Source organism: Kwoniella botswanensis, chromosome 1, assembly GCF_036426115.1.
Source record: "Kwoniella botswanensis chromosome 1, complete sequence".
NCBI lineage: Eukaryota > Fungi > Basidiomycota > Tremellomycetes > Tremellales > Cryptococcaceae > Kwoniella > Kwoniella botswanensis.
The window spans coordinates 5,746,770-5,771,260 of NC_088599.1; the positions used below are offsets into that span (position 1 = coordinate 5,746,770).

The 24,491-nt window shown below is 45.5% G+C and overlaps 9 protein-coding genes and 1 non-coding gene across 10 annotated transcripts; 6 read left to right on the forward strand and 4 right to left on the reverse strand.

Moving 5' to 3' along the window:
- Positions 1-64: 64 nt before the first annotated feature.
- Positions 65-2,396, forward strand: L199_002149 (uncharacterized protein; the record flags this gene model as incomplete). The annotated part of the gene is made up of 11 exons (XM_064887897.1): positions 65-204; positions 269-410; positions 480-588; positions 651-818; positions 885-990; positions 1,061-1,154; positions 1,224-1,412; positions 1,482-1,740; positions 1,812-1,875; positions 1,931-2,062; positions 2,129-2,396. 11 exons carry the CDS (start codon positions 65-67, stop codon positions 2,394-2,396), a joined length of 1,671 nt encoding a protein of 556 aa, XP_064743969.1.
- Positions 2,397-4,296: 1,900 nt separating this feature from the next.
- On the forward strand, positions 4,297-6,978 carry L199_002150 (uncharacterized protein; the record flags this gene model as incomplete). The annotated part of the gene is made up of 2 exons (XM_064887898.1): positions 4,297-4,538; positions 4,599-6,978. 2 exons carry the CDS (start codon positions 4,297-4,299, stop codon positions 6,976-6,978), a joined length of 2,622 nt encoding a protein of 873 aa, XP_064743970.1.
- Positions 6,979-7,714: 736 nt separating this feature from the next.
- L199_002151 (ubiquitin-conjugating enzyme E2 4) lies at positions 7,715-8,733 on the forward strand (the record flags this gene model as incomplete). Its single annotated transcript, XM_064887899.1, has 7 exons — positions 7,715-7,738; positions 7,844-7,939; positions 8,023-8,057; positions 8,121-8,140; positions 8,207-8,335; positions 8,413-8,483; positions 8,674-8,733. The coding sequence occupies 7 exons, from the start codon at positions 7,715-7,717 to the stop codon at positions 8,731-8,733; spliced, it is 435 nt and encodes a 144-aa protein (XP_064743971.1).
- A 505-nt stretch (positions 8,734-9,238) lies between these two features.
- L199_002152 (uncharacterized protein) lies at positions 9,239-9,988 on the reverse strand (the record flags this gene model as incomplete). Its single annotated transcript, XM_064887900.1, has 3 exons — positions 9,239-9,555; positions 9,637-9,868; positions 9,935-9,988. The coding sequence occupies 3 exons, from the start codon at positions 9,986-9,988 to the stop codon at positions 9,239-9,241; spliced, it is 603 nt and encodes a 200-aa protein (XP_064743972.1).
- A 1,474-nt stretch (positions 9,989-11,462) lies between these two features.
- On the reverse strand, positions 11,463-13,056 carry L199_002153 (uncharacterized protein; the record flags this gene model as incomplete). Its single annotated transcript, XM_064887901.1, has 2 exons — positions 11,463-12,641; positions 12,700-13,056. 2 exons carry the CDS (start codon positions 13,054-13,056, stop codon positions 11,463-11,465), a joined length of 1,536 nt encoding a protein of 511 aa, XP_064743973.1.
- Positions 13,057-16,367: 3,311 nt separating this feature from the next.
- L199_002154 lies at positions 16,368-16,483 on the reverse strand. Its single transcript, XR_010449952.1, has one exon. It is a non-coding gene; the product is annotated as a 5S ribosomal RNA (ribosomal RNA).
- Positions 16,484-16,536: 53 nt separating this feature from the next.
- On the forward strand, positions 16,537-17,107 carry L199_002155 (uncharacterized protein; the record flags this gene model as incomplete). Its single annotated transcript, XM_064887902.1, has 2 exons — positions 16,537-16,676; positions 16,921-17,107. The coding sequence occupies 2 exons, from the start codon at positions 16,537-16,539 to the stop codon at positions 17,105-17,107; spliced, it is 327 nt and encodes a 108-aa protein (XP_064743974.1).
- An 821-nt stretch (positions 17,108-17,928) lies between these two features.
- On the forward strand, positions 17,929-18,219 carry L199_002156 (uncharacterized protein; the record flags this gene model as incomplete). The annotated part of the gene is made up of 2 exons (XM_064887903.1): positions 17,929-17,977; positions 18,065-18,219. 2 exons carry the CDS (start codon positions 17,929-17,931, stop codon positions 18,217-18,219), a joined length of 204 nt encoding a protein of 67 aa, XP_064743975.1.
- A 758-nt stretch (positions 18,220-18,977) lies between these two features.
- Positions 18,978-23,012, forward strand: L199_002157 (uncharacterized protein; the record flags this gene model as incomplete). The annotated part of the gene is made up of 12 exons (XM_064887904.1): positions 18,978-19,115; positions 19,202-19,329; positions 19,395-19,542; positions 19,602-19,658; positions 19,723-19,797; positions 19,857-20,616; positions 20,697-21,044; positions 21,212-21,445; positions 21,504-21,574; positions 21,628-22,044; positions 22,103-22,472; positions 22,552-23,012. The coding sequence occupies 12 exons, from the start codon at positions 18,978-18,980 to the stop codon at positions 23,010-23,012; spliced, it is 3,207 nt and encodes a 1,068-aa protein (XP_064743976.1).
- A 266-nt stretch (positions 23,013-23,278) lies between these two features.
- On the reverse strand, positions 23,279-24,448 carry L199_002158 (uncharacterized protein; the record flags this gene model as incomplete). The annotated part of the gene is made up of 5 exons (XM_064887905.1): positions 23,279-23,616; positions 23,714-23,729; positions 23,827-23,898; positions 23,953-23,988; positions 24,065-24,448. 5 exons carry the CDS (start codon positions 24,446-24,448, stop codon positions 23,279-23,281), a joined length of 846 nt encoding a protein of 281 aa, XP_064743977.1.
- Positions 24,449-24,491: the final 43 nt, after the last annotated feature.

A 24,491-nucleotide genomic window follows, 5' to 3' on the forward strand; every position in this document is an offset into this window, starting at 1 on the left:
CATTAACTCCTTCTTTCCTTCTTCTTCGTTCATCATCCATCATCAAGCGGAAAGGAGAAGCAAGATGTCCAGCTCAAGTGTACATACGAGCTCCAACATACCTGATTATGGTACACCAAAGGATGTCATTGATGGTGTCCAGGTCCAAACTTTTGATAGTGCCGAGGCTCCTGCAGAGAACATCTTCTCGAATCATGCTCAAAGGTGAGTGCACATACCTATCACGGCTGATATCGAATGGAGATGACCAAGTATTTACGCTGTATAGAGGTCTGAAGATGAGGCATTTACAGCTCATCGCTATTTCAGGAGCCATCGGATCATCGGTCTTCCTGTCCATTGGATCTCCCTTGACAGGTGGTCCATTGGCTTTATTGATTGGTGTGATACTATGGTCTACCGTTGTTTGGGTAAGTCAACCCAACGTACGAGAAGATGTATGGAACAGTTGCTGATACCACGTCTTGGAGGACTGTTAGGCCATCAGTAACTGTTTGGTCGAAATGTGTACTCTGTTCCCTGTTGAAGGAGGTTTCGTTTACTATGCTACTCGATTCTTGGACCCTTCTTTGGGTTTTTCGTTGGGTTGTAGGTCTCATCATTTCTATGCCACCCGGACGTTCATTGACATTTTCACCTTGCGAATTCAGGGAATTATTTCCTCTGTCAAGTCTCATTGATTTGCGGAGAGTTTACATCGATGAATGTTCTGGTCGCATACTGGGCTCCTGATCTCACACCGGCTGTTATCATCTCAGTCGGTTTGGCTCTCTTGCTCTTCGTTCAGGTCTTCAATGTCAGAGTATACGGAGAAACCGGTAGGTCAGAACTATACATATTCTCATCACTACACGGATCACTGACCACCGTGAACAATTTCGCAGAATTTTGGATCAGTATCGGTAAAATCTTTATGATCTTTGGTGCTTTCATCTTCACTTTCATCACTATGGTGGGAGGAAACCCAAAACATGACAAATACGGATTCAGGTAAGAGTCTCTGTCTTGGGCTTACATATAAGCCTATCGCATCGCTGATAAGCGCCTATCAATCTCATAGGTTCTGGAAAGATCCTGGACCTTTCGCCGATTCCTCTGGAGTCGATAGAGCTCAAGCTATTTGGCACGCCGTGCAATGGGCCGCATACGGTATTGTAAGTCAACAGTGTGATTCAGGACCAGTTTAATCATCATAACTGATGTTGTGCTCATCACTCATAAAGGTTGGTCCCGATTATATCGCTTTGGCTGCTGGGGAAGTACAGAACCCCCGAAGGGTATTACCAAAAGCCTTCAACTCAACGATTTATAGAATTCTAGGGTTCTACGTAGGAGGTGCTTTCTTTGCTGGTATCAACGCTCCTTCGAATGATCCCTCTCTTTTGGGTTCTACAGGTGCTGCTAAATCACCTGTAAGTACCATTACGCTCGTCTATACTTGTACTATGTGGCTGGTAGGTGCTGACCGAGGGAACCAATAGTACATCATTAACATGGATCGACTTGGTATCCCCATTTTACCCTCCATCCTCGTCGCTGGTCTTCTGATCTCCCTATTTTCATCCACCTCTTCCATGGCTTTCGCTGCCAGTAGAACCTTGTACCTACTAGGTCTTGAAGGTCATGCACCTCGAATCGTCACCAGAACCAACAAATATGGACTACCATACGTTTGTGTCCTTATTACCCTCGCTCTCGGATGTTTGTCTTTCATGGCTTTGGGAAGCGGAAGTGCTACTGGTGAGTCTCGCCTTCTGCCTGTGTATATGATCCTGTCGTCCGGTGCGACGCTAATGCATACATCCCAACAGTGCTCAGCTGGCTTATCAACTTGACTGCTGCTACTCAAATGATCACCTGGATCTCCATCGCAGCGTGAGTCCTGAACACGAAGATGATAGACACACAGAGCTGATAATTGGATCAATAGCTCCTACCTTCGTTTCAGAGCAGGTATGAGAGCTCATGGGCTAGGAAACGAATTCCTGCCTGCCAGAGGATACTTCCAACCTTGGTCAGCTTGGTGGGCGCTGTTCTGGGCTCCTTTCGCTTTGATCTTTAGGTACGTCACCCCACCTCGGCAATAGTCAGGTAATATCAGTAGGTAGCTAATGTGAGCAAATCATAGTGGATACTATATCTTCGCTCCTGGAACATTCACCGTCCCAGATTTCATGTTCACCTATGCGGCTGTATTCATCTTTATCGTCCTCTCGATAGGATGGAAGGTTAACATGGTGTTGAGATACGGTCAAAAATGGTTTGGCATCAGAGCTAACGAGATGGACTTCACGACTGGTGTAGCCGAGATGGAAGAGATGACAGCTATAGCTGAAGAGAAATGGAGGACCGAAAAGAAGAGTAGATTAGATAAAATTGTAGATCATATTTTCTAGTTGGTTGATATTCTTTCTCTTTTCTCTCCGAAACCCCTGTTCGGCGCTGGAAACGAATACAAAATGCCTCTTTCACTATTTCTGACTGTTTTGTAGGGGTTTGGACATGATTACCGAATAATCAAACTAAATGAATCACGCATTGCAAATTCGCTATCTACGCTACACCGCATGAATAGATCGCGGCGTATAAGCTCGCATTCGATCTTTCATGGAAGCCTGGCGAAGGAAACGCATGGATTTTCAATGCAAGTCAATGGAAGTCGACCAATATGGCTTTTTCAGAAGACTTGCCGATCGTTCGAGAGAGATCTCGTGGCGTGATCAACGTGCTGTGAGGATCGACGGATTGCCGAGAAAACCGCTTTGAGCAATTGGACGTGAAGGCAAGGTGAGAGAGACGTGCATTATCATGCGTACCATCCGAGACTTGTGCAATTGACTGTTCCACAACGACTGAAGGGGAAGAAATGAAATGGTAATTTCGGGACGCGAGAATTCAGTACTCAGTCCACGTGAGTATGGACCTTTGCTATTTAGCAGCTACCTCCAATCTCGAGCTGCATTGGGCAGATTGTCATGTCGGCGATCGGAATATCAGATACGTGAATGATCGCCGCGGAACATAGTAGTGAAACCTATGCAGCCAATTCCAACCGAGACCTACTATAACAAGCTTTAAATTCGATTTTTAAGACTGCAACATGTGTTTTGCGCTAGTCTCATCTAGCTCACATTCCACTTTACGGAGTCATTCATGAAGGGGTTCTGAACTGACTGGTTCGTAGACTTCCCGAGTCACTTCGTCTCGATGCAGACAAGTAAGTAACATCATTCTGGTTGACCCCAGACGGAACTCCAAACAGCGCTCGGTGTGTACGACCAGACCAGGTCATATTTCACCGGGTTAGAAGTTTTGTTGATCGCTGCTTTATGTTTTCCACTTTCTGCTATATTTGGATCAAGGACCGGCAAGTGGAGGAGACAAACCTGAAAAGGTAACGTAACTCACCCGGAGCTTGAACGGCAGGTACACGTCGATTCCGTCGATCACAGCCGGATTCGGTATATTTCACATTAGTTAGACCCATGTGCATTCGTTTGTCACCTATTAGTAACTTTGTTATTCCTCGAACCTAAACTACTATGCAGACTTTGTGCCTTTAGTAAGACAAACAGTAGGGATCGACACGACCACAGGGTCCGTGATCTGATCACATTTATCGAAATAATAACATGGCGTTCTGCCTCATCGAAAGGGTTCACGTTTATTTGTTCCAGCAACCAATAAGAAGATGTTATCGTCATCAAGTGGAACTAGCTTTCAAGGTCCTCCCTACTTGTCAGCCAAACTAACTCTCAAAAAGGAATGTTTATATTGATCATTTCACGGCAGCTTTTTCTAAAGTATGACCCAATGGACGGATTTGGTAGATTTGTTTACATCGTTTCAACGGTCTTTCCTATATTCACGACATCGAAGCTAAAGCCTCATCGTAATACTTTGTTCCACTTGATACTTACCGAAGGCTACCCTTTACCCTCCCAACGAAGGAGGAAAGATGGGAATCATGCATCGTTGTTTTTCAATTTACGAAGATCAAACAGGGCCGAAACCTTGTAGCTCATTGCCCCTCTCTCTCCTTCCCCCTCCATTGTTGGTCAGATACTAACTTCCTAATCTGACAGTCTCGGTGGTTATATACAACTTCACCCAATACCCAAAACCCCCCTCTTTTCTTTCTTCTTCCTTTTTCGTTTTAACCATCAGCTTCAACAAATCTACAAACTCGACTCACAACCATTCAAGAATTCTTTCAATAGAACTTCTTCGGAATCAGCAACACATCGGCTCATTCGATATCCGACAAACACCCATCAGTCATCAAAGTAACCGACCATGGTCAAATTACAGGCCTCATTCACTCTTTCTCTCCTTATCGCCATCTTGAGCATCGGCAGCGCTCAAGCCGAAGTCGCCGGTGCTCGAAACGGCCCTCGTCGACATGACAAAGCCCCTACCGCTGAGAAGCGATCCCTCGCTTCTAGGGCGACGGACCCTTGGGCAAATTTCAAGCAGTTCGATTGGTCCACTTGGCAAACCAATTGGGGTTGGGCAGGTCACACCTTGGCATATGTAAAGTGAGCAAGCTTTTGTTGCAACCCTATAAGCCATTGCTGATCCAATCTTCGATCAATTAGAGCTTGGTACTACGACGAATATGGTCTCAATCTACCTCCAGGTGTATACAGTTGGCCTCAGTTGTCCTACTATGTCAGTTACTTCGGTACCTACAAGCCTACTCCCTCACCTTCCATCTCTTCATACGGTGGTGCCAACACCGAGGACCCTTGGGTAACCGGTACCCTCGCCTCTTCTTCTACCTCTTCCAGCAAAGCTGCCTCTACTTCTACTTCGACTTCTACTTCTACTTCTACCTCTGCTTCCAAGTCATCCTCGAGTTCAGCTGCTGCTGCCAGCTCCTCATCTATTGCTAGCTCTACCTCTTCCAGCAAAGCCTCATCCACTTCTTCGTCCGCTGCCGCTTCTTCCAGCGCTGCTTCGTTAACTGGTGGAGTAGTTACCTCGAACGGATGGACTTCTCAAGGTTGTTACCAAGATGCCTACCCTCATCTTGTTCCTGATTACTTTGAAAGAAACACCTCGATGACCCAGGAATACTGTGGTTCAGTCTGTTTCAACCAAGGTAAACCATGGATGGCCGTAGAATACGGTACCGACTGTTACTGTTCAAGCGCTCTCGCCACTAGTGGATCTTTCCCTAAACTCGCCGACAGTCAATGTACTTACCCATGCGGTGGTAACTCTGCCCAGAACTGTGGTGGTAACTACATCCTTGTCTTGTTCAAATACACCGGTACCGCCAGCTTCCCATCTTCCTCTTCCTCCTCCTCCAAGGCATCGTCTTCCGCTGCTTCTTCAAGCACTTCTTCTTCGGTCGCCGCTTCAAGCTCTTCCTCATCAAGCTCTTCCAAGGCCGCTTCTTCATCTTCTTCATCTTCATCTTCAGCTGCCGCTTCCAGCTCTTCTTCCTCGGTCGCTGCCTCTAGCTCCTCATCTGCCGCTGCCTCATCCAGCTCATCCAAGGCCGCTTCTTCTTCGTCCTCTTCATCAGTCGCTGCCTCTAGCTCTGTTGCCGCTTCTAGCTCTTCAGCCGCCGCGTCCTCAACAGTAGCCTCCTCTTCCACCAGCTCTTCCGCTTCCGCGTCCGCTACTCCTACTGTACCTTCCGGATGGAAAGTAGCTGATACCCCATGTATCGCTGATGGAAAATCTGGTCGAGCGTTACTCGGGTCATTCACTATCGATTACTCCAACACCATCGAAAGTTGTCTCGCTCGATGTGATGCCGGTGGATACCCCATCGCCGGTATAGAATACGGTAACCAATGTTTCTGTGGTTCTTACCTCTCAAACGGAGCTTCCTTGTCTACAACTGCTACCTGCGCTGTCGCCTGTCCAGGTAACACGGCTGAAACTTGTGGTGGATACTACGCCTTGTCTCTCTACGTTTCCACCAAATTGAACGGTGCTGCCCTCTCTTCGGATCTATCCTCTGTCGCCGCTACTCTCCCTGATGGATGGTCAACCGTATCGAAATGTATGCAGGAAGTCAACGGTCGAGCTCTTACCGATTACTCATGGGCTACCGATGCCATGACCGTCCCATTGTGTCTTAACAAATGTGCTTCCCTCGGATACCAATACGGTGGTGTTGAATACGGTAGAGAATGTTACTGTGGTAACTCTTTAGATAATGGTGCCGATTTAACCAAGACTTCCACTCTTTGTGGTACCCCTTGTGCCGGTAACCCATCTACTCCTTGTGGTGGTTGGAACGCTTTACAGGTATTCAACAACCCTGCTTACTCTTATTCCAACACCATCGTGAACGGTTACGTCAAGACTGCTTGTCTTCAAGAAGTCGCCAACCGAGCCTTGAGAGGTGCCGCCTACAAGGACGAGGCCGGTATGACGGTCGAAACCTGTACGCAATACTGTGCCGATCGAGGATTCAACATGGCCGGTCTCGAGTATGGAAGTGAATGTTACTGTGGTTCCGCTTTGGTCGGTGGTGCTTCCCTTCTTTTGACTTCCGGACAATGTAACATGAACTGTGTTGGTGATGCGACCGAGAACTGTGGTGGACCCAACGCGATTTGGTTGTATATCAACCCTAACACCCTTACCGCTTCCGTCACTTTACCCACCGGATGGACCTACAAGGGATGTATCGGTGAAGGAACATCTGCTCGAGCACTCAACTTTACCGCCACCGACCTGATCACCAAGGGAACTATGACTGGTGAGAAATGTGCAAGACAATGTTCCGAATCAGGTTATACCATGGCTGGTACCGAATACGCTTCTCAATGTTACTGTGGTAACTCCTTCCAAGGTGGTGCCACTGGAAACATCATCGATACCATCACCGACAGTACCTCTCAGTGTAACTACCCTTGTCCAGGTAACGCCGCCCAAATGTGTGGTGGTGGTTATAGATTATCTCTATACTCCAGCTTGGCTACCCTCCCCAGTACCGTCACAACGGCGTTATAAAATTAGTATCTTCACATAAATGTGATCGGATTCAGATATATATATCATCTTTAAAGTATCTTGATCGTACCCTTTCGTATAAATTTGGACTTTTTATATAGGACTTTTTAATTTATTTGGTTATATCGTTATAGCCGATAGACAACAAGCAATCGAATGCATTTCGTCTTCGCTCAAATCCTCTTGTCTGTGCCAAGTGCAGTTGCGTTTGAACTTGACATTACATCGGATCTTTTCATGATAGGCGATGGGGTCAGGCGGATTATTACGAGTCGCACTGCTGGACGATTCTGGTCATTGCATGAGTGTGAGAAGCCGTATGTATGTCTTCAGATGAGTCTGTCGTTTCATGGACAGAAAGAGAGACGGGAGGTGCCACAGATCGGCGATATGAATAATACCGGGCCAAGCATGTATGGCTAGTGCGCCTCATCCACCCCTTGGTCCTCCCACTCACACACTGGTTGACTGATTCATTCTATTCGGTATCTCATTCAGCCTTGCATCATCATACATTGTCTCCTATCATAATCTACCCCATATCCCTACACGCTACTGATATCCCGTAAGTTCGCCTTGTCAGCGTACATACCCATATTGATACAGTAGAGCGTGAGGAGGAAAAGGGATAAATAGCTGACTAAGATTACATTTATCTTCCTTCTTTCTTGCCACTTCCATTCTACCGCATTCTTCTCTACTTACAGGAACGAACCGATAGAAATCAACATACACAATGGCTCTCAAACGAATCAACAAGGTGAGTCATCGGAGGGGCTGCTACAATGCAATGTAGAAGGATCATCGAGATGTGGGTTGTGAGAATAATATGCTCACGCGATATGTCCTGTTCTGCTCCGTACAGGAATTGATCGATCTCGGACGTGATCCCCCTTCCTCATGTTCTGCCGGTCCTATCAACGACAACCTCTTCCAATGGCAAGCCACCATCATGGGACCTGTGAGTGGGACTTTACCCTACGTTTAGTAGGACTATTTGTGGAGAGGATCGACGACTGATGATGACGATATTACTGAACCTAGGCCGATTCACCTTACGCCGGCGGTGTATTCTTCCTGTAAGCTTCGACTTGCGTTATTCCAATGATTCGTAGTTTGGCTGATAATTCCATGCCTATCAGTTCACTTACTTTCCCTACCGGTATGCTTAACATCTCTTCCGATGTAACCTGAAACACCATCTGACATGCGGTGTTGTCAATCATAGACTACCCTTTCAAACCCCCCAAGGTCCAATTCACCACCAAGATCTACCACCCTAATATCAACGCTAACGGTTCAATCTGTTTGGATATCTTGAGAGATCAATGGAGTCCTGCATTGACCATTTCGAAGGGTGGGTCTCGTTTCTTTCTCACTCAGTGATTGTTGATACACCAGATACTGACTGGTTCATTATTGGATGTCATCTAGTTCTCCTCTCGATCTGTTCAATGTTAACAGACCCCAACCCTGATGATCCATTGGTACCGGAGATCGCTAACGTGAGTTTTGCGGTTTCATTTTCCGAGACGCAGCATCTTACAATCTGTGCTTCATTGTAAACCTACTATTCTTCTCTCTCTTCTCCCCCGTTGTTTCCTCGACATCCCATGATATACCACAATTTAGACTGTGTACTCTCTCCATCTTTTCCTATATGCAGTGAGCTGACTTGTGTGACCTGATCAACAGACCTACAAGACTGATCGACCTCGATATGAAGCTACAGCAAGGGAATGGACTAGAAAGTGAGTCATCGCCAAAATGTCTGCTTCAACTTAACATGCTGATGAGTGCCCTCCGAAATCAGATACGCGACATAAAATGGTTCTTATATACATTTCATGATTTTGTTCCTTTCTCTCACGTATACATATTTCCAGTCTCATTTCGTCCGTCATGTGATCATCCTCTATCATGTCTTTGTTGGGTTTATCGGTTACCCTGATGGCAAGCACATCGTTGAGGCAGCTTTTGCAGGGTTGCGATTCTTTTCCTATTGTTCTTAAGGCTAACCCCAAACAGCTTTGTATTTTCACGCATCAAGGGAGTATGAAAGGCTCAATTAGAATCATGGAGCGCGTGTCACATTGTGGTATGTATGTATACATAAGATAAAGTACCAGACCTAATCGATGATCGTAAATTATAGAGTGAAGATTATACTTAATATTATTATTGTTACAGGCAAGAGAAATTATAGAGGGTTTATGTGACGATACTAATGGATATGAGCTACAGCGACTGGGTTGATTTATTACGATCTGAGATTGTACAAGCCTTCTTCGTCACCATCTGAGATCTTACCATGCTCAATCTGCGTCGAACCCCCTCTGACCAAGACATGAGTAGAGATCTTATATACTTCATCTCTCTCTTTCTTGTTGTTGCTTCTCTTGTGGACCAGTACGATGATCCATGTAGTCCAACCGAAATGAATCAACAAGTTAAGGAAGAAAAACACTGAGAGGGCGATGGCGCCAGCTTGACACCCTTCCTCACCAGTATAGAAACCTGAATCGGGGTCGTCGCATAGTTCCCAAGATGTGAAGATGAGTTGAACGATTACGCATGCTACATCCGCCCAGAGAGATGAAACCAAAGGTCAGCTTGGGTGAACCTTATATTCGATAGTGATGAAATTGATTAACATACCTAACCAAGAAACGGTGATCAATACTCCCACAGCTACTTCCCCACCAGCTTGATCAAACCTTGATCTTCTATTCTTAAGAGCGAAGTAGATAGCGGGCGGGTAGTAGATCAACATGTTCAGACCGATGAATACATGAATCCAGAGATTGATGAATCCAGTAGAGTCGTAACCGAATCCCGGCAAGAGGAGATTGAGGAGTAAAGAGAGGATGAAGATGATGGTGGTAATGCCCTACAGGCCAAATGATTTCAGCTTCCTGTTTACTTTTGGAAATCGAGTGAAAGAAGAGACCCTCACAAATAATGCATATCGGATCTTGGGACCTGAAGAGGTAACATATGAAGAAGACATGATTGAAACTCCCGTTGTTCAATGATTCGATTGATATGAATGACTGTAGGTGTTTTGATTGATTATTGTGTTAACGACTCTTGTTCTATACCACTGAAGATGAGCTGAAGGTTGGGCATCGTTCTTCGTCACGATCCTTTATATACCTTTTCGGACCCATGATCACAACTGTATCAAGTACAAAGGCAGCATAAAGAAGATGAGCACTAGCAGCTCTCGGGGCTATGCAAGCGGAGAATGCTGTGGTTGATGCAGTGTTTTTCAGTTCGATGATGATGGCATTACGGAATACCTTGGCACTTCGGAGTAGGGTTGCTTGGTTGGTTTGCCGCTCAGGAACCGGACTACCCAGACCAGACTACTCGATGCGGTGTTGATGGTGTCAGTAACAAGTCATCTGATACATCGTGTCGACAAGAAGCTACATTCTTCATGTGTTCTGACTAAATAGTACACCAAGATGTGGTTCATCGCTGTGTTATGATTTTACTACGTTCCTTTATGCTGAATATCGTCTTCAGTAATTTGCTTCGTACTTCGTGTATGCGACCTCTCGATGATCGGACCTGCCATACAAGGACGTATGTATATGTGCATATCTCGAAGTAGATCTTTCGAGATCAGAGATGCCAGGCTAGTATCTCTTCGATCTTACCAAAGGAATTTAGATGTACATAGTGAGGATCTGTTTGTACATCGGACTTATGACTTCATTGTTAATTTCCCACTTTCATCGCTTTCCCTCCTCCGTCCATCTTCACGATCTGCAAGCTCTGTCGGAGGCTCGATGAATCATAGGACTTGGCCCCAGAGTCCGAGGGGATTGAGATGGATGAAACACAGCACTTCATCCTTTGCTCAACCAATCTCAGGGATTCGATGAGGATAGTCTGTCACTTGAGCTCGGAACCGATGCGAAGTTCGCTATAGTGCCCCAGTGTGTCGAGCAGACTTAAAGAGACGACAAGTATCAAACGAGTTGAGGATAACACTAATCCGCACCATACTCAACAGTATGATGCAACAATAAGGCTGTACGCTACAGTACGAGCATTTGATCCGAGATTGTTGGCTGACTATTCCAACTGGACTGGTGAGGGTCCCGCTGGGAGCGTCAAGTTCGAAGGCGGTTTGTTTCCTGGATATGGATTGTGCTGCAGATTTCATTAGACAGTACAGGTAATCACAGATTTATGCATTTAATGTAATGTATACTACTAGAAATAATTCGTCTATATCTGATACAAGAAGAAATTGCTACATATGATCAAGGTTAGAGAAGAGACGGGAGTCGTATAAACGTGTCTTCAATGTAGATTGACTATATATGAATAAATTTGCAAGAAGCTACAATAAGATGATGACGATGACATGACATGACTGATTTATGTCCATATATCTATCTATAACAACGACAATGACAATCATACTAAAACTAACATATGCTGATGCAAAGAGAGAAGGAAAAAACGGATTAAAGGATGAATTCACCACTCAATGGACTTTGAGGATTCATGTTGACATGTAATAGATCGGGCCTAGTGAGCTGTTGATTACCTTTGGTATTGATCGGTCTTGGACGAGTAGAGGTATTATCAACAGGTGAGAACTCGGGTGTTGGAGGTAATGAGATATCGCCAGATGAAGATGATCGAGAACTCGTTCGGTACATATCCAAAGGATCCTGTACTTCTCCTGCTATCAATGCTGGTGTTTCGGTAGATTCCAATGACGAGTTTGCAGTAGCATTGACGCCGACGACATTTACCTTAGAGAAACCAATTTGAGCAAATACGTGTTTATCAATTTGCGCTTGAGATAAAGTAGCGTAGGTTGATGAACCGGAAGACCAAGATGATGAAGTGGCAGCTTCTTCTGGCTCTCTGCGGTTGTTGTATCTTGGTTTGTTGGCACGATGTTTCCTCTGAGCATGTTGATGGGCGAATTCGTCTAATTCTGCATCTTCGTCGATCGTGACTGGAACGGCCACTCGAGGGGAAGTCTTCGCTGAGGCAGCTGGAGGGGTGACATGTACGGGTGGAGCAGGAGCAGGAGCAGGAGCAGGAGCGACTTGTCGGACAGCGGCAGCAGCTGCTCGAGCAGCCGAATGAGCAGTCTTCAATTCGTCGTCAGTCATTGAGAATGTCTCCACTCGCAATATCTGCTCTCTAAGTGCTTTGAGGGGTGTTCTATCTCTGGGTTCTAAAGCGAAGAGTCCTTTGAGGATCCGATTGGTGGCTTTCGATATGGGTAAGATGGTTCGAAGGAAATCTGGATTATGCACGTATGCTCGGAAAGTTTCGTCATTTGGACAAGCCTGTCTCCATGGATTTCTGCCACAAGTCAAGTTTACCAATATCACGCCTAATGACCAAATATCGTTGGTCTCAGTAGAATAAGATTCTAATCTTTCAAATAAGCCACCTTGACATTCTGGCGATAAGTAGAAGGTCGATCCACAGCCGAAATCGGTCGAATGCCTCTCGGAAGTCGCTAATCCGAAATCGGCGATACATATCCTTTCGCCGTTCTGGGTACACAAGATGTTTTCAGGTTTGAGATCTCGGTGGAATATTCCCATTCGATGACAGTAATCTACGGCGTCGATGATTTGTAAGAAGATCTTCTTGATCAGATAATCGTTGCCGAGGTACTGATACATTATTTGTCAGCTTGTTTCAAGTGAACTGAAATGAAATGACTCGACTTACTCTTTGTTTTTCGGTGATCATTCCAAACAAATCACCCTCGTCGCAGAAATCCATGATCACAAAGATAAATTCACCTTCTTCCAATACCTTATGTAAGGTAACTACGTTGGGATGCCTCGAGGCTAATTGATGTAAAGCGATTTCTCTTCTCTGGAAATGACGCTGTCTGGAATCTAATCCAGCTCGGAGGAGACACTTTACAGCGAGGTAAACCGGTCGAGGAGCATGTAAATCCACAGCGAGGTAGACTACGCCATAGGCACCAACACCAAGAGTGGAGAGGAATTCAAGTCGACCATTGTCGATTCGGTGTCCGACGAGATCTCGTCCTGAGGTAGCGAATGTGTTGGAGGGCATCTTGATGAAATTAAGTTGAGGGAGTGGCTGTGAATAATCTGGTTGATATGTAAATGTATTTGAATGGCTTGAGTCTGTATTGATGGATGAAGGAGGAAATCGAATATCCAACAAACTTCAAGCCCTCTTTATACACCTTAACGCACGGATGACTCGAGGCGAAGTGCACTTCAGTGGGGATGTTAACCTGCCTTCTCCGTCAATGATCTGCCGGGTATATCCCAAAGAAGATAGTACTGTAGATCGTTTCTTTCTAAGCCAGTCTAAATTATAATATCTTATTCGTGTTATCCTTAATCCGATATCTTATCGTGTGATGTCGTCAAAAGCGTCCTTTGGGGTTGGGTTTTGATTTGGATTTGGCCCGGCCAATGAATATATACCAAAAGTAGTTGGATTACCGTTGAGGTGTGGGGATGGACTTGATTTGGATTATATTTCAGACGTAGTTCAAGGTCAAGGTGATACTTGTTAATCCTTGCCCGTTATGTCTGTAGTGGTACTTTATCGGATATTCAAGAATCGAAAAGGGGGAAAAGAACGAACGATGTTGGTATTGACCAGGAAAGGAAAAAGGGGAATAATTAACAAGTCGGGATCTTTGTATGGAGTTGTTATAATCAATCCCAATCCTATTGATCGGTAACAATCGCTTCTTCCTTTCCTTCTTTCTTTCTTTCTTGCTAAGAGTGTCAATGACAAAAGAGGCGGGTTGGTGATTTGATTGAAAGATTGGAAGTCATACAACCAATTCTAGAACAGTTACAGAGCAACAACCTTTCTATTGAGTTGAATGCGAATTTGAGTTTCGGTGTGAGTTCGAGTGTGATTCTTGTGACTATTGGTATTGAGGGGATTCTGGACTCATACAATGAGACTGCGGTTGGGTTTACAGGAATGGGTCCGAGGTACAGTATACTGAGGTTTGGACAAATGAATTGAATAAAGAGGCGTATTTTACGATGTTTGGTATTTCAGATGTGGACGGAGGAGGTAGGAATTCACCTATGATAGTACCTGCGGTTCGCAGTGAAAAGTGAGGAGAGGCATGTATCAGAGCCAAATTAGAGACAACATCTCTCTTTCGCAATTGAGAGAAACATAGGATCCTGTCCAACTGATTGACGACCAAGGATTACGGTTACTGTTACAACGGTACTGTGATACCACAACGGTTCAGGTTAGAAAGTAAGATTTGACACTAAAATCTCCAATGGGATCGTTGATCGTAAATATCGTACCTTGTTAATCACATCTTATCCAATCCCTCTTGCTGCGTTCACCTTCTTCTTCACGTTCACATCTTTGTTTTTAGGTCTTCTCCGTATCCAGATTAATGAATTGTGGAGGTATTTTAGGCTATCATTTCTTCGAACCCTGAGTAAGCCAAAACCCAGAGCTGGGGGTAGGGCACTTCGTCCATCTTTGTTCGTCTGTCGTGCTTGGAAGGAAATTGGTTAGCGCAAAACAAACTCATGAGATGTTTCTGAGGTTTCTGCCTAATACGGCATCGAACCGATTTTAACACAAGACATTTCCGCCGGTCAACGATAAGACATTCACCTTGGCAACTGCTTTGCTCTGAAAGACATCTCACAGGGTGAAATAAGGTGTGGTGACCAAACGCTAAATTGGGCGGTCTTGGTACCAGTAAAATGAAGCAGAGGTATGCCCCACCGACTGTGGTACAGTTGCGGTGGGTCACAAACGAAATGAAATAAAAGTCTATTTTACCTATAAAATCCCTGAATAAAAAGAGTCCCGGTCTTTACCCCGTTATACGCAACTTTTCAATCTAGCCATTTACAGTTCATCCATGAGAACTTTTACATTTTCGTGTGGCTTTTTACTTCTTGTCATGTTAACCTTATTTACATCAACCCTGAGGGTTATTACACAAGTGGCGTCAACGATTGATCTTCTGGAATTGTAAGGTATTTTCAGCTGTCAGCCAAATTGCAATATGGCGATACTTTGAGAACGCCACATCTTACTCGGCACGGATTGCGGCGTGACTCTGGAAATATATCAGAAGGTGGCGGAGATGTCATCGAGAATGTGATCAACTTGTTGTTCTCCGACACGACCGTGCGATTGATATGCACCTACACAGATCAACCTGTTGTGTGATCATCGTTGGGTAAGTCAATGCACAAATCACATCAAAGATGGAAGGCGCTATGACTCCCGCCCTCCAGGTCCTTCGGGCACCTCCACTCCGCATGGACAGCAAGATCTTCGTGTTCGTGAGAGCGCCAGTGGCATTTCGCTACATAATCTCGTGATCTCACCTTCACCCGCAGTCGATAGCCTCAGCTACTCCGCAAAAGATCACAAAAGGATGCGGAGCTTGCCGTCATAGTTTGAAATGAAAGTAACGCTAAGCTTTTCGAGGGTGACTTCTCGATGGGCCTGAATGCATAATCACAATTCAACATTTGATCTCTCGGCAATGCATGATGATGTGATGCCACCTATTGTCGGCACTTGGACGATGCAGTAATAAGAAAAGGATAGGCAAGAAGCTTCCGACATTTTATGGAGGTGATCTTGCACAATTACACTCTCGGTCAGTGAAAATTACTTCCGGGTCATCCATAATTCAGAGTCACACCGTGTTTCGTATCTGCGGCTTTGGTGGCTTTGAGTCTGTCTGTCTGTTCATCTTCCCATTCATATTCCCAAACCAACGAACAAAAAGAAAGTTGTACAATGCTAGACAGACAGTACGCCTCTGACCAAATTGTCTTGAGGAGATACTAGGAAGGAGTCTCGTATCGTCATCAGAGTTGGCTTATATCGAGAATAGATACTAGCATCACAGTGTGACGTGTAGAGTTGAGATCGTTTGGACTAAAAAAACTGGTAACTCATCTAAAATGAAAATACGTTAAAAAGGCGTTTTCGCGTAAAGGCGCGTACTAAAAAGAGAAACCTCCAGAAATAGGAACGTCACTAAGCATACTCCTTTTCGACACAGCGCAATCATGTTGTGAGTTGATGACTGGGAGTCACCTGAAGATGCCGCAGGAAGTTCACCAATCCTGTTAACTGCATAATTCGAATTTGCACCGGTGCTGGTGGGGAACGTCAAAGGTGTCATAGTCGCCGTAGCATCGCACCCGCTCTGGACTGTGCAATGTCGGATATTGTAGCGTCCAGTGGATGAGTGCAATAAGAGTTAAACGGGTTCAAGAAGGTCACAGCCCGGTCAGCAGCATTCCCTCCCTATACTCGGGTCTTTCAAGTCCGCGAAAGGGCAAACAGGATCAGCGACGCTTTCCGACGGACCACACCTCTTCATCAACAAAAACTACAGCACCCGGGATTCCCAAGTGGTCCCCCACCTTGGTACTAACCGAGCGATAGGTAACTTATACTGCGCAGAGCGGACGGGATGCGGTGCTTTTTACCTTCTATGGCCGTAGATAAATAACTGACTTTCTAGGTGTTTATATATGTAAGCGACTTTCAAAGATCATGGAAAAAAGTGAAACGCGGGTGACAAATCCGGTGGTCGCGCCGATCGAATTTCGTTCTGACCTCCACTTTAGATGGTCTGCTTCCATCAGAGGGCCGCTCCTATGTAATCGGAATCATCTTCAGCATCCTGGATTTGAGTGATTATTACTATTGCTATTCTCAAAATCACATCAGAGACTGGTCTGACTATGACGATCACATCTATCTGCTGCGAAATTCAATAGACTCGAGACGAGCAGTGAATATCAAGCTGAAGATATTCATGGAAACGATGTCCCTTCACCGTCGATCCATATCAACGAAATCACCGCACCAGCTAGGGAGCAAAAACAGGAGATTACTCCAGTAGAGCAACTTCATCCTGAAGCCGAAAATGATAAGCCTGTTTGCAGCCGGAGCGCAAGCTGCTGGAGCTCCAGCTGCAGCCGGAGGGTTATTCTCCGCTCCCCAAAGTGCTGCGATGGGAGGCTACGGAGTGTCTGCTGTGATTGGAGCTATTCAAGGTACTGCTGCGCTGGGTGCTGGTGCGAAATTGTATCTCGATAAGGCATCAAAGAAGAAGAAATAGACAATCGGGTTGTAGTATGCTGACATGCGAATGTAAACATAAGATCTGATAAATAGTAGTTGAAGTCGCCTTTTCTCTCGCGATCGTCAATTTTTTGCGGCGGAGATGCATTGGTGCGGACGAGAACGAAAGTCTTGAGACAGGTACTGAGCTGCGAATCCGTTTGAATTGTCATTTACTTACAGGCAGGCAAATTCATCTTGGTATCATATGATTGACATCAGGTACTAATGTCTTCTGATATGGATCTAAGCTCACATCTACATAATACTTCGAATCGATGTACGTCGGTCGAGCACGGTTGAGGCTCGAGGCCTAAAGAATGGTAGCGAAGAGGTATGATAAATTCCATGATGACGTCTTCGACTTTGAGGCCTGGATCGCAGCAGTTCGTTCGAGAATAGACAACTTCAACAAGTGCTACCAACCTTCTTTCTTTCGAAGTGCAAAGGAGTACAGAGGGCGGTAAAGCGCTACCCCAAAGATCTGACCAATCTCTTCTAGAACCGGTCCACAAGCAGATTAGATGCAATTGGACTCACTCGGTCATCATCATTCTGACTGACGACCAAGATCTCTTCTCGAGTCACAAGATTCTTCTGTGGGAAAGATGAGATAAGCAATTAGAACATTCTTCTCGCATCAAAGATATGTAATTGTCACCTCCGACTCTTGAAATTTCCAAATTCTTCCTTCCTTCTTCTTCTTCCTCTCCAGCAAAGACAAACCGCGATAATCAACTTGAACCAGATCAAGTTGAACCAAACGTAACAAGTTTTGTAAGCCCCCCAGAGTGATTTGAATTTACGTTTTAACCCGAAATGTCCACTCTCGGAGATATGGGATTCACCTCTGAAGGCGTCGCTGCTGGTAAGTGCACTCACTTCCACTTGGGTTATGTCTACAAGCATTGGCCGTAGCTTACCGGAACCTGAGGATGGACTTCAAACTCCATAGACTCCGCCGCCGCCGACTGGCAATCTGATATCGGTGATGTCTCCGCCGGTAGTAACTTTGCGGACAACCAAAGCGAAGCCATGAGCGGTGGTAAACAATCCTCACCCTCACGGCGAACGATCGGTAGGACTTACCTCTTCGTACGGTCGAAATGAATGTAAGTGTGTGAGATGAATTTTATTTGAGAAAGAAAGAAAGAGAAAAAAAGCATACAACAAGTAAGGAAGAACAAGTAATGAGAGCATCATGTATTGTCGTAATGAACTGTAGTGTCAAATGATGATGAAATGAATGTCTTGGAGTTGTTGGCTGGTTACGAATATTCATCATCGCGCACGACTCTTAGACCTGAGACACCTCACGAAGATGACCTTTCCTTCACGCCGGCTGTTGAAGGAGACGAGCTTGACTACGTCATTGAACGCGCTGGTCTTCTGATCGTCAAGTTCGACGTCAACATGTGTGACTGACTTGTCACCAGTCCATGTGCCAAGACTGCCACTTTCGCTTTGTGATGGAAGTATCTGACAGCTCCACCATACTGCATCGCCTCTTCGTGCAAACAGCATGACTCCCTGCCTGTCTTTTTTGAAGCTATGCTCTCTTGAAGATCACCGACGAAGCCTTGAGTGGATCGTCGTCTCCGCAGTCCTGCGGTTGATCTACTTATAGCATGATGCCGAGATAGCTGCGTGGTTATCAACTACGGTTATGTCGTTATGAGAGCAATTGATTCCGGAGTTGGAACTGAATTTCATTTACCCTGAGAGAGTGATAAACCTCGTTGTCAATTGTCATCCATCCCCCTTCCCGTCATTTCCCACATATACATCCTTCATACTCTCCATCACACTCTCACAGCTTGCCACCGACTCGCACTGAGCTCGTAGACAGCTGGAATAGAGAATCAGGTATGGCCTACGCTTATCCATCCGGTGATCTGGGTGGATCATCCACTTCGCTCAATGTTAGTTTACATGGTGGAGGACATGGGCTGGGTCATGGATTGAAGAGGTACGAGGCTGGATTTGATGTGCTGAGGGAGTTCAAGGTGAGTGTTCACATGCCATTCGACCCACATAGGGATTGAAAGATCCCAGGAAATGGGAAATGCGCTGACCTTACACTTATATATAGCATAAGATATCAGAGGACGAACATTACATATCCTTCTTCCAAGATCGTATACGAGTGGAGGAGCAGTACATAGAGAATCTCACGAGACTATACGATAGGAGTGTAGCTATCGATACCTTGCATGATGAGTAAGTTGTACGCCTCTGCTTTTGCGACCATTTATGTGGACGTGCTCATTTCAGCATTGTGCCAGACCTGGTCATAACAGGAAGCAGAACAGAACGACTGCTCGCAAAGCATGGCAAGAAGTCAGAGATTACACGCAAAGAGAAATACAGTCGAGAGAAGCTATGGTTGGAGCGTTAAGAGAGGATGTCATGAAGGAACTTGTCAAGCTAAAGGTGTGTTGATCCCGTGACAAGGTAGCATGATAGCTGATGTGATTTGAGTGATTGTCCAGGAAGAACAAACTCGTATAAGAGGGGTTCTGAAGGACAATATGAAGCTGGCCAATGAGGTATGTAATCTTTGGAGTTCATCTTGGTCATAGAGCTAATCAACCTCCGCTTTCTTTCCGCCAGGCGTACGATGATCACGCGAGATCCCAGTTGCCCAAATTGAAGAAATCATATTATCAGAAATGTCAGGCATTAGAGGTACGTCTTCAGTCGGCATCACACTCGAGATGTAGTCTCTGATGATATGCGCACGATAGGATCATAAACGTCAAGAACACGCTATAGCGATGCAAGCACGACTTCTTTCCACTCCCTCACCACCATCCCCAGCCAATACACCATTACATGAACATCCATTTGCTGTACCTGCAGGTCCATCGTACACTTCTCCACCCATTTCCACTCCCCCATTACCTGCTATGAGCAATCCTGCGCTGCCTCAGCCCGAGGCCGTCCATGCAGGTCGAGAAGATAAAAAAGTCAATCGTCTACGGGCTGGATCAGCCTCTGGTGGAGAGAGTAAGGGTAAAGATGTATTGAATGATATAGCGCAACAAAGTAAGAAAGGGTTTTCGGCGTTCATGCAGAAACTAGGTGGCGACAAAGATAAGGATAAGGATAAAGACAAAGATGATTATATCATCGTTGGTGGAGGAGATGGAGATTTGGGTGGAAGTGGAAGTTTACAAAGACGAGGAACCGGAACGGGAGGACCCAACAACAGCAATCAAAAAGCATTATCGGCGATGAGAGCTGTCAAGGTGAAAAGGGACGCGGATGAAGCAGATAAAGCCTATAGAACTGGTGTCTTCCACTTAGAATCATTGAGATTGAGGAGGGAGAAACTTCACGCTTCCGCCATGAACAGCTTGGAAACCTTCAATGACGAATTGAGCGAGAGGTTGAGATATGCTTTGGAAAGCTATATCGATGCTATGTATGGTACGGCTGCTACCAATGCTCAGGCTACGGAGGTTGCGAAAGAAGCTATCGAGGGAATCAATCTCGAACAAGATAGTGAGTGATGTTCGACCCAATGATTCAAACCCATTTAATAATGCATTATTAATGTTTGTTGATCGTGCTTGCTGTTATAGTGATGTTGTTCCGTACAAGACTTCGATCACTTGTATCACCACCCATTGCACCAATTCCATACGAAAACTTTTACGTCGGACCATGTAAATCCCTTATCTTCGGGGTATCTTTGACGGACTACGATTTCACAAGAGGCGATTCATCGGATCATGGTAGACCACCTATCATTCTGGAAAAAGCGATAGCGGCGATCGATGAGCGAGGTCTGGGCCTTGAAGGGATATATAGGGTTAGCGGCAGACATGCTGGTGTGCAGAAGATGATACAGGGTATTGAGCTTGATGAAGAGAAGTTTGCCTTTGATGAGAGGGATGATGTGGCTAGTATCGGTAGTGTACTGAAGCAATGTGAGTTGATCGCTCGACTTCTCTACTTTGTTCGTCGACTCGCCCACGTTTGGCCTCCTTCCCGTCACTTTGTCCCTCCCCTCTCCGCACTTTTGCCTTACTGTTACCCACACATCGTCTCCATGATAAATAGTAGGAAGCCAAGCTGACTGCTATGCTCCATACAGATCTCAGAGAACTTCCCGAGCCGGTTTTCCCATTGCCTCATCCTGAAAGAGTGAAATACACCGAAAGTAGGGAAGCTCATATCGAAAGCAATTTCTCCTCCCTTCGAGCTCGATTGAGGAGGCTACCGCCTATTCATCAGACTACCTTCCAAGCCATGATAGAACATCTGGGCCGAGTCAACCAGAAGTCCTCAGCGAACAAGATGGATGCTAAGAATCTCGCGGTCGTTTTCAGTGGGTCCAACTCAGCTTATATGGTTTTTTTTGTGCAATTTACTGATAGCACATTTAGACTCCGTTTTATTCGGTCAAGAACAAACACCTACGGACACAACCTCTTTACTGCAACATCATCAGGGCAAGGTAAGCTTCTCCCGAGACGTCCTTCGTGTCCTATGCTCATTGATTTGTGATAGGATACTGTCCTCGAAGACCTCATCACTTTTTCAGATTTGCTCTTCGGCGTCGATTCCCCCGTGGTAGCACCAACAGCACTTCCGCCTGGACCCGCCCTATCTCGATCCGGCGTACTCTCTCACCATCCCATCGATGAAGGACCTCAACCTGGCAGCTCTCGTACAAAGATCAAGATATCGCAGCCTCCCGTGGAGTCCACTGATGTCAAGACATCCCCCATAATTTCCGATAACAGCTCAGACGCTGCACCAACCACTAACGAGCCCGGTACAGCTAAGCCCCTGGCAGTGCCTCAGTTCGCAGATCCTGATCCAGTTGAAATTGGTGTATTTACTCCCGATGAGAAACTCGATTTGTTGTTCGATCCAAAACATATACCTAAGAGTATGAAAGAAGGTCTACCAGACAATATACATGTAAGTTTTCATACCTATTTGGCTATATGCTATGTATACTCATCAACTACTCTCGTAGATCCGACCATTGGCATCAACGGATCTCCTCCGATCGCATTTCCAGCTCTTGAACAGTCTAAGGGAATCGCCAGCTTTAGCTCCATCAGTGTATTCCGCGATTTTCCAGCATCTCAAAGCGTGTCCTGGGACTTATTACATCTTGGTCATGGTCAACAAGGATAACGACCAACTAGTAGCATCGGGATCACTGATCGTGGAAAGGAAACATATCAACAATGGCGGTGCTTCAGGACATTTGGAGGATATAGTGGTCTCTGATACGATGCAAGGTAAAGGATTGGGACAGAGGCTGGTCGCCGGTCTTAGAGATATGGCTGTGGGACTGGGTTGTTATAAAGTGATTTTGGATTGTAAGGAACCTAAGATGCGTCAGTCATAACAATCCAAACAGAGAATACCCTCTCAACGGGAGTTGAAGTATGGCCGCTGACCCTCTCGTCAATATAGCTTTCTACGAGAAATGCGGTTTCCACAAACGCAGTGCCGGTATGGCATACTACGTAGCAGATCATCAACCTCCCTTTACCTCTGATCAGCCTACAAGTGTGTTATCCCCTTCGAGCCAAAGCCAAGAATCGTCTTCACCTTCCAATTCCATCAACCCTGCCCAACCTTTAGCATTGACTACAGACCTACCACCTGGATCACCTTCTTTGACATCCGCTTCGTCCGGTACAGGCGTGACATACTCTTATCCTACCGCTGAAAATACCGTGTTACCTGCATGGGCTTCGGAGGGATTAGGCTCGAGTCCGTTAGGCCCACCTAATAGTGCTTCGCCAGCTTTACTGAGCTTACCTGGCAGTCAAGTTCAGTCGCCTATCAACCGACAAGAGGATGATAAGACCCCATTACCTCCTGGAGCGGCTCCTGCCAGTACGGATGCGGAGCCGGAGAGGCTGCCTTAATAGTTATTGAAGAGGAAGGGCTTGGGCAAAGTGCAGAAGATGCAGACGATGTTTGTTCTGCTTTTACTGTATGATAGTGATGATGTTTCGTAAACTTATAATGTCTTTATACCTCGTAATGGACAATGGTATAGTATAATGAATGATTTCCATCAAATATACACGTCATTTTCCATTGATGGAAAGCAGAAAAGGAAAAACAGTCACAACAAATTACAGGATACAGTGTATGATGTACAGTTCTACACAGGATACAAATCGTGATATTACCAATTACCAGTCAACAGAATATCATCATCGTATCTCATCTCGTCAGGGATTCCGGGGACTTTACAGATCTTGTGGCCAGGAAATCCGATTGCAGTGGCCAATTGTCTGAATTCGTGGTCATACCCCTTTTTGTCCAATCGGATGGTCTCTCTAACACAATAGATGAAACAACCAGTGAGGTTTCTGGCGGTCGATAAGCAAGTGAGATGATGTTTCCATTTTGATAACTTGCTGATATCGTAATTGTGTTCTTCAGGGTGACATTTCCAGAACAAAGGAATGGTCCGATGGAGCTGGATTTTATATAGAATTCCCATCGCCCAGTCGATCTCTTCTGAGAGAGATTTATCAATATGATATTGATTTCGATATTAGCTATGCGCGATACTCGTGATGTATCGGAAGAGGAGTACTGTACTGATGGGACTTACGGAAAAGCGAGAGCCACTGTGCGAGGTACAATAAGTTAAATATAAGTTTGTTCGAATCCAAATCGTGTCAGCCATTGACCCAGCAAGATGAAAAGGGTGTACCTGTTGCTCACTTTCTTGGCTACCACTGCGAGATTCTCAATCGTGCTCTCAAATCGAGCTTTGATAATCGGATCGGCAATTTGCTGGGAATGACTATAAAGCAGTTGATGATATCTCGCACCGTTGAGAGTTTAAACCCATGCGAAACAAAGTTCTTCCCTTGTACAAGATACCTGAATTAAGATACAGATGATATTCAGTAGTTTGATCCTGGCTCGGTGCATTAGCAATTCATTAGGAGTGACTTGCCCTCGTTCCGGCTGTTGAGCGATACCAGAAGAACGTGAGCCAGTACGGAGCAGGGTGAAACCATCTTGTGAACCACCATTTGTGACGTTCATCCCTCTCGAAATACCTCAGTCGCCCACGACAGATCGGACTGGGATTGAGACCGTGGGAATGGCGGCTAACAAGTCGAGGTGGGTTGAGAGTATCTAAGATGAATTTGACACCCGGGAATTCATCTGGATCGGGGAGATTTTCAACCTCGATCTTTCCTGCCACGGCCACTCTAGACTTTGGTCCCATGGTTGATACCGAGGATGAAGGTATGGAAGTAAAGGTAGACGTGATGTCTGAACCGTGAAGTGGAATGGTCTGTTCGTATTTGTATTCTGATACGGTTTTAGTCATGATCGCGTAGATGATAGGGGAGAGTGTTAAATCGTTTACAATA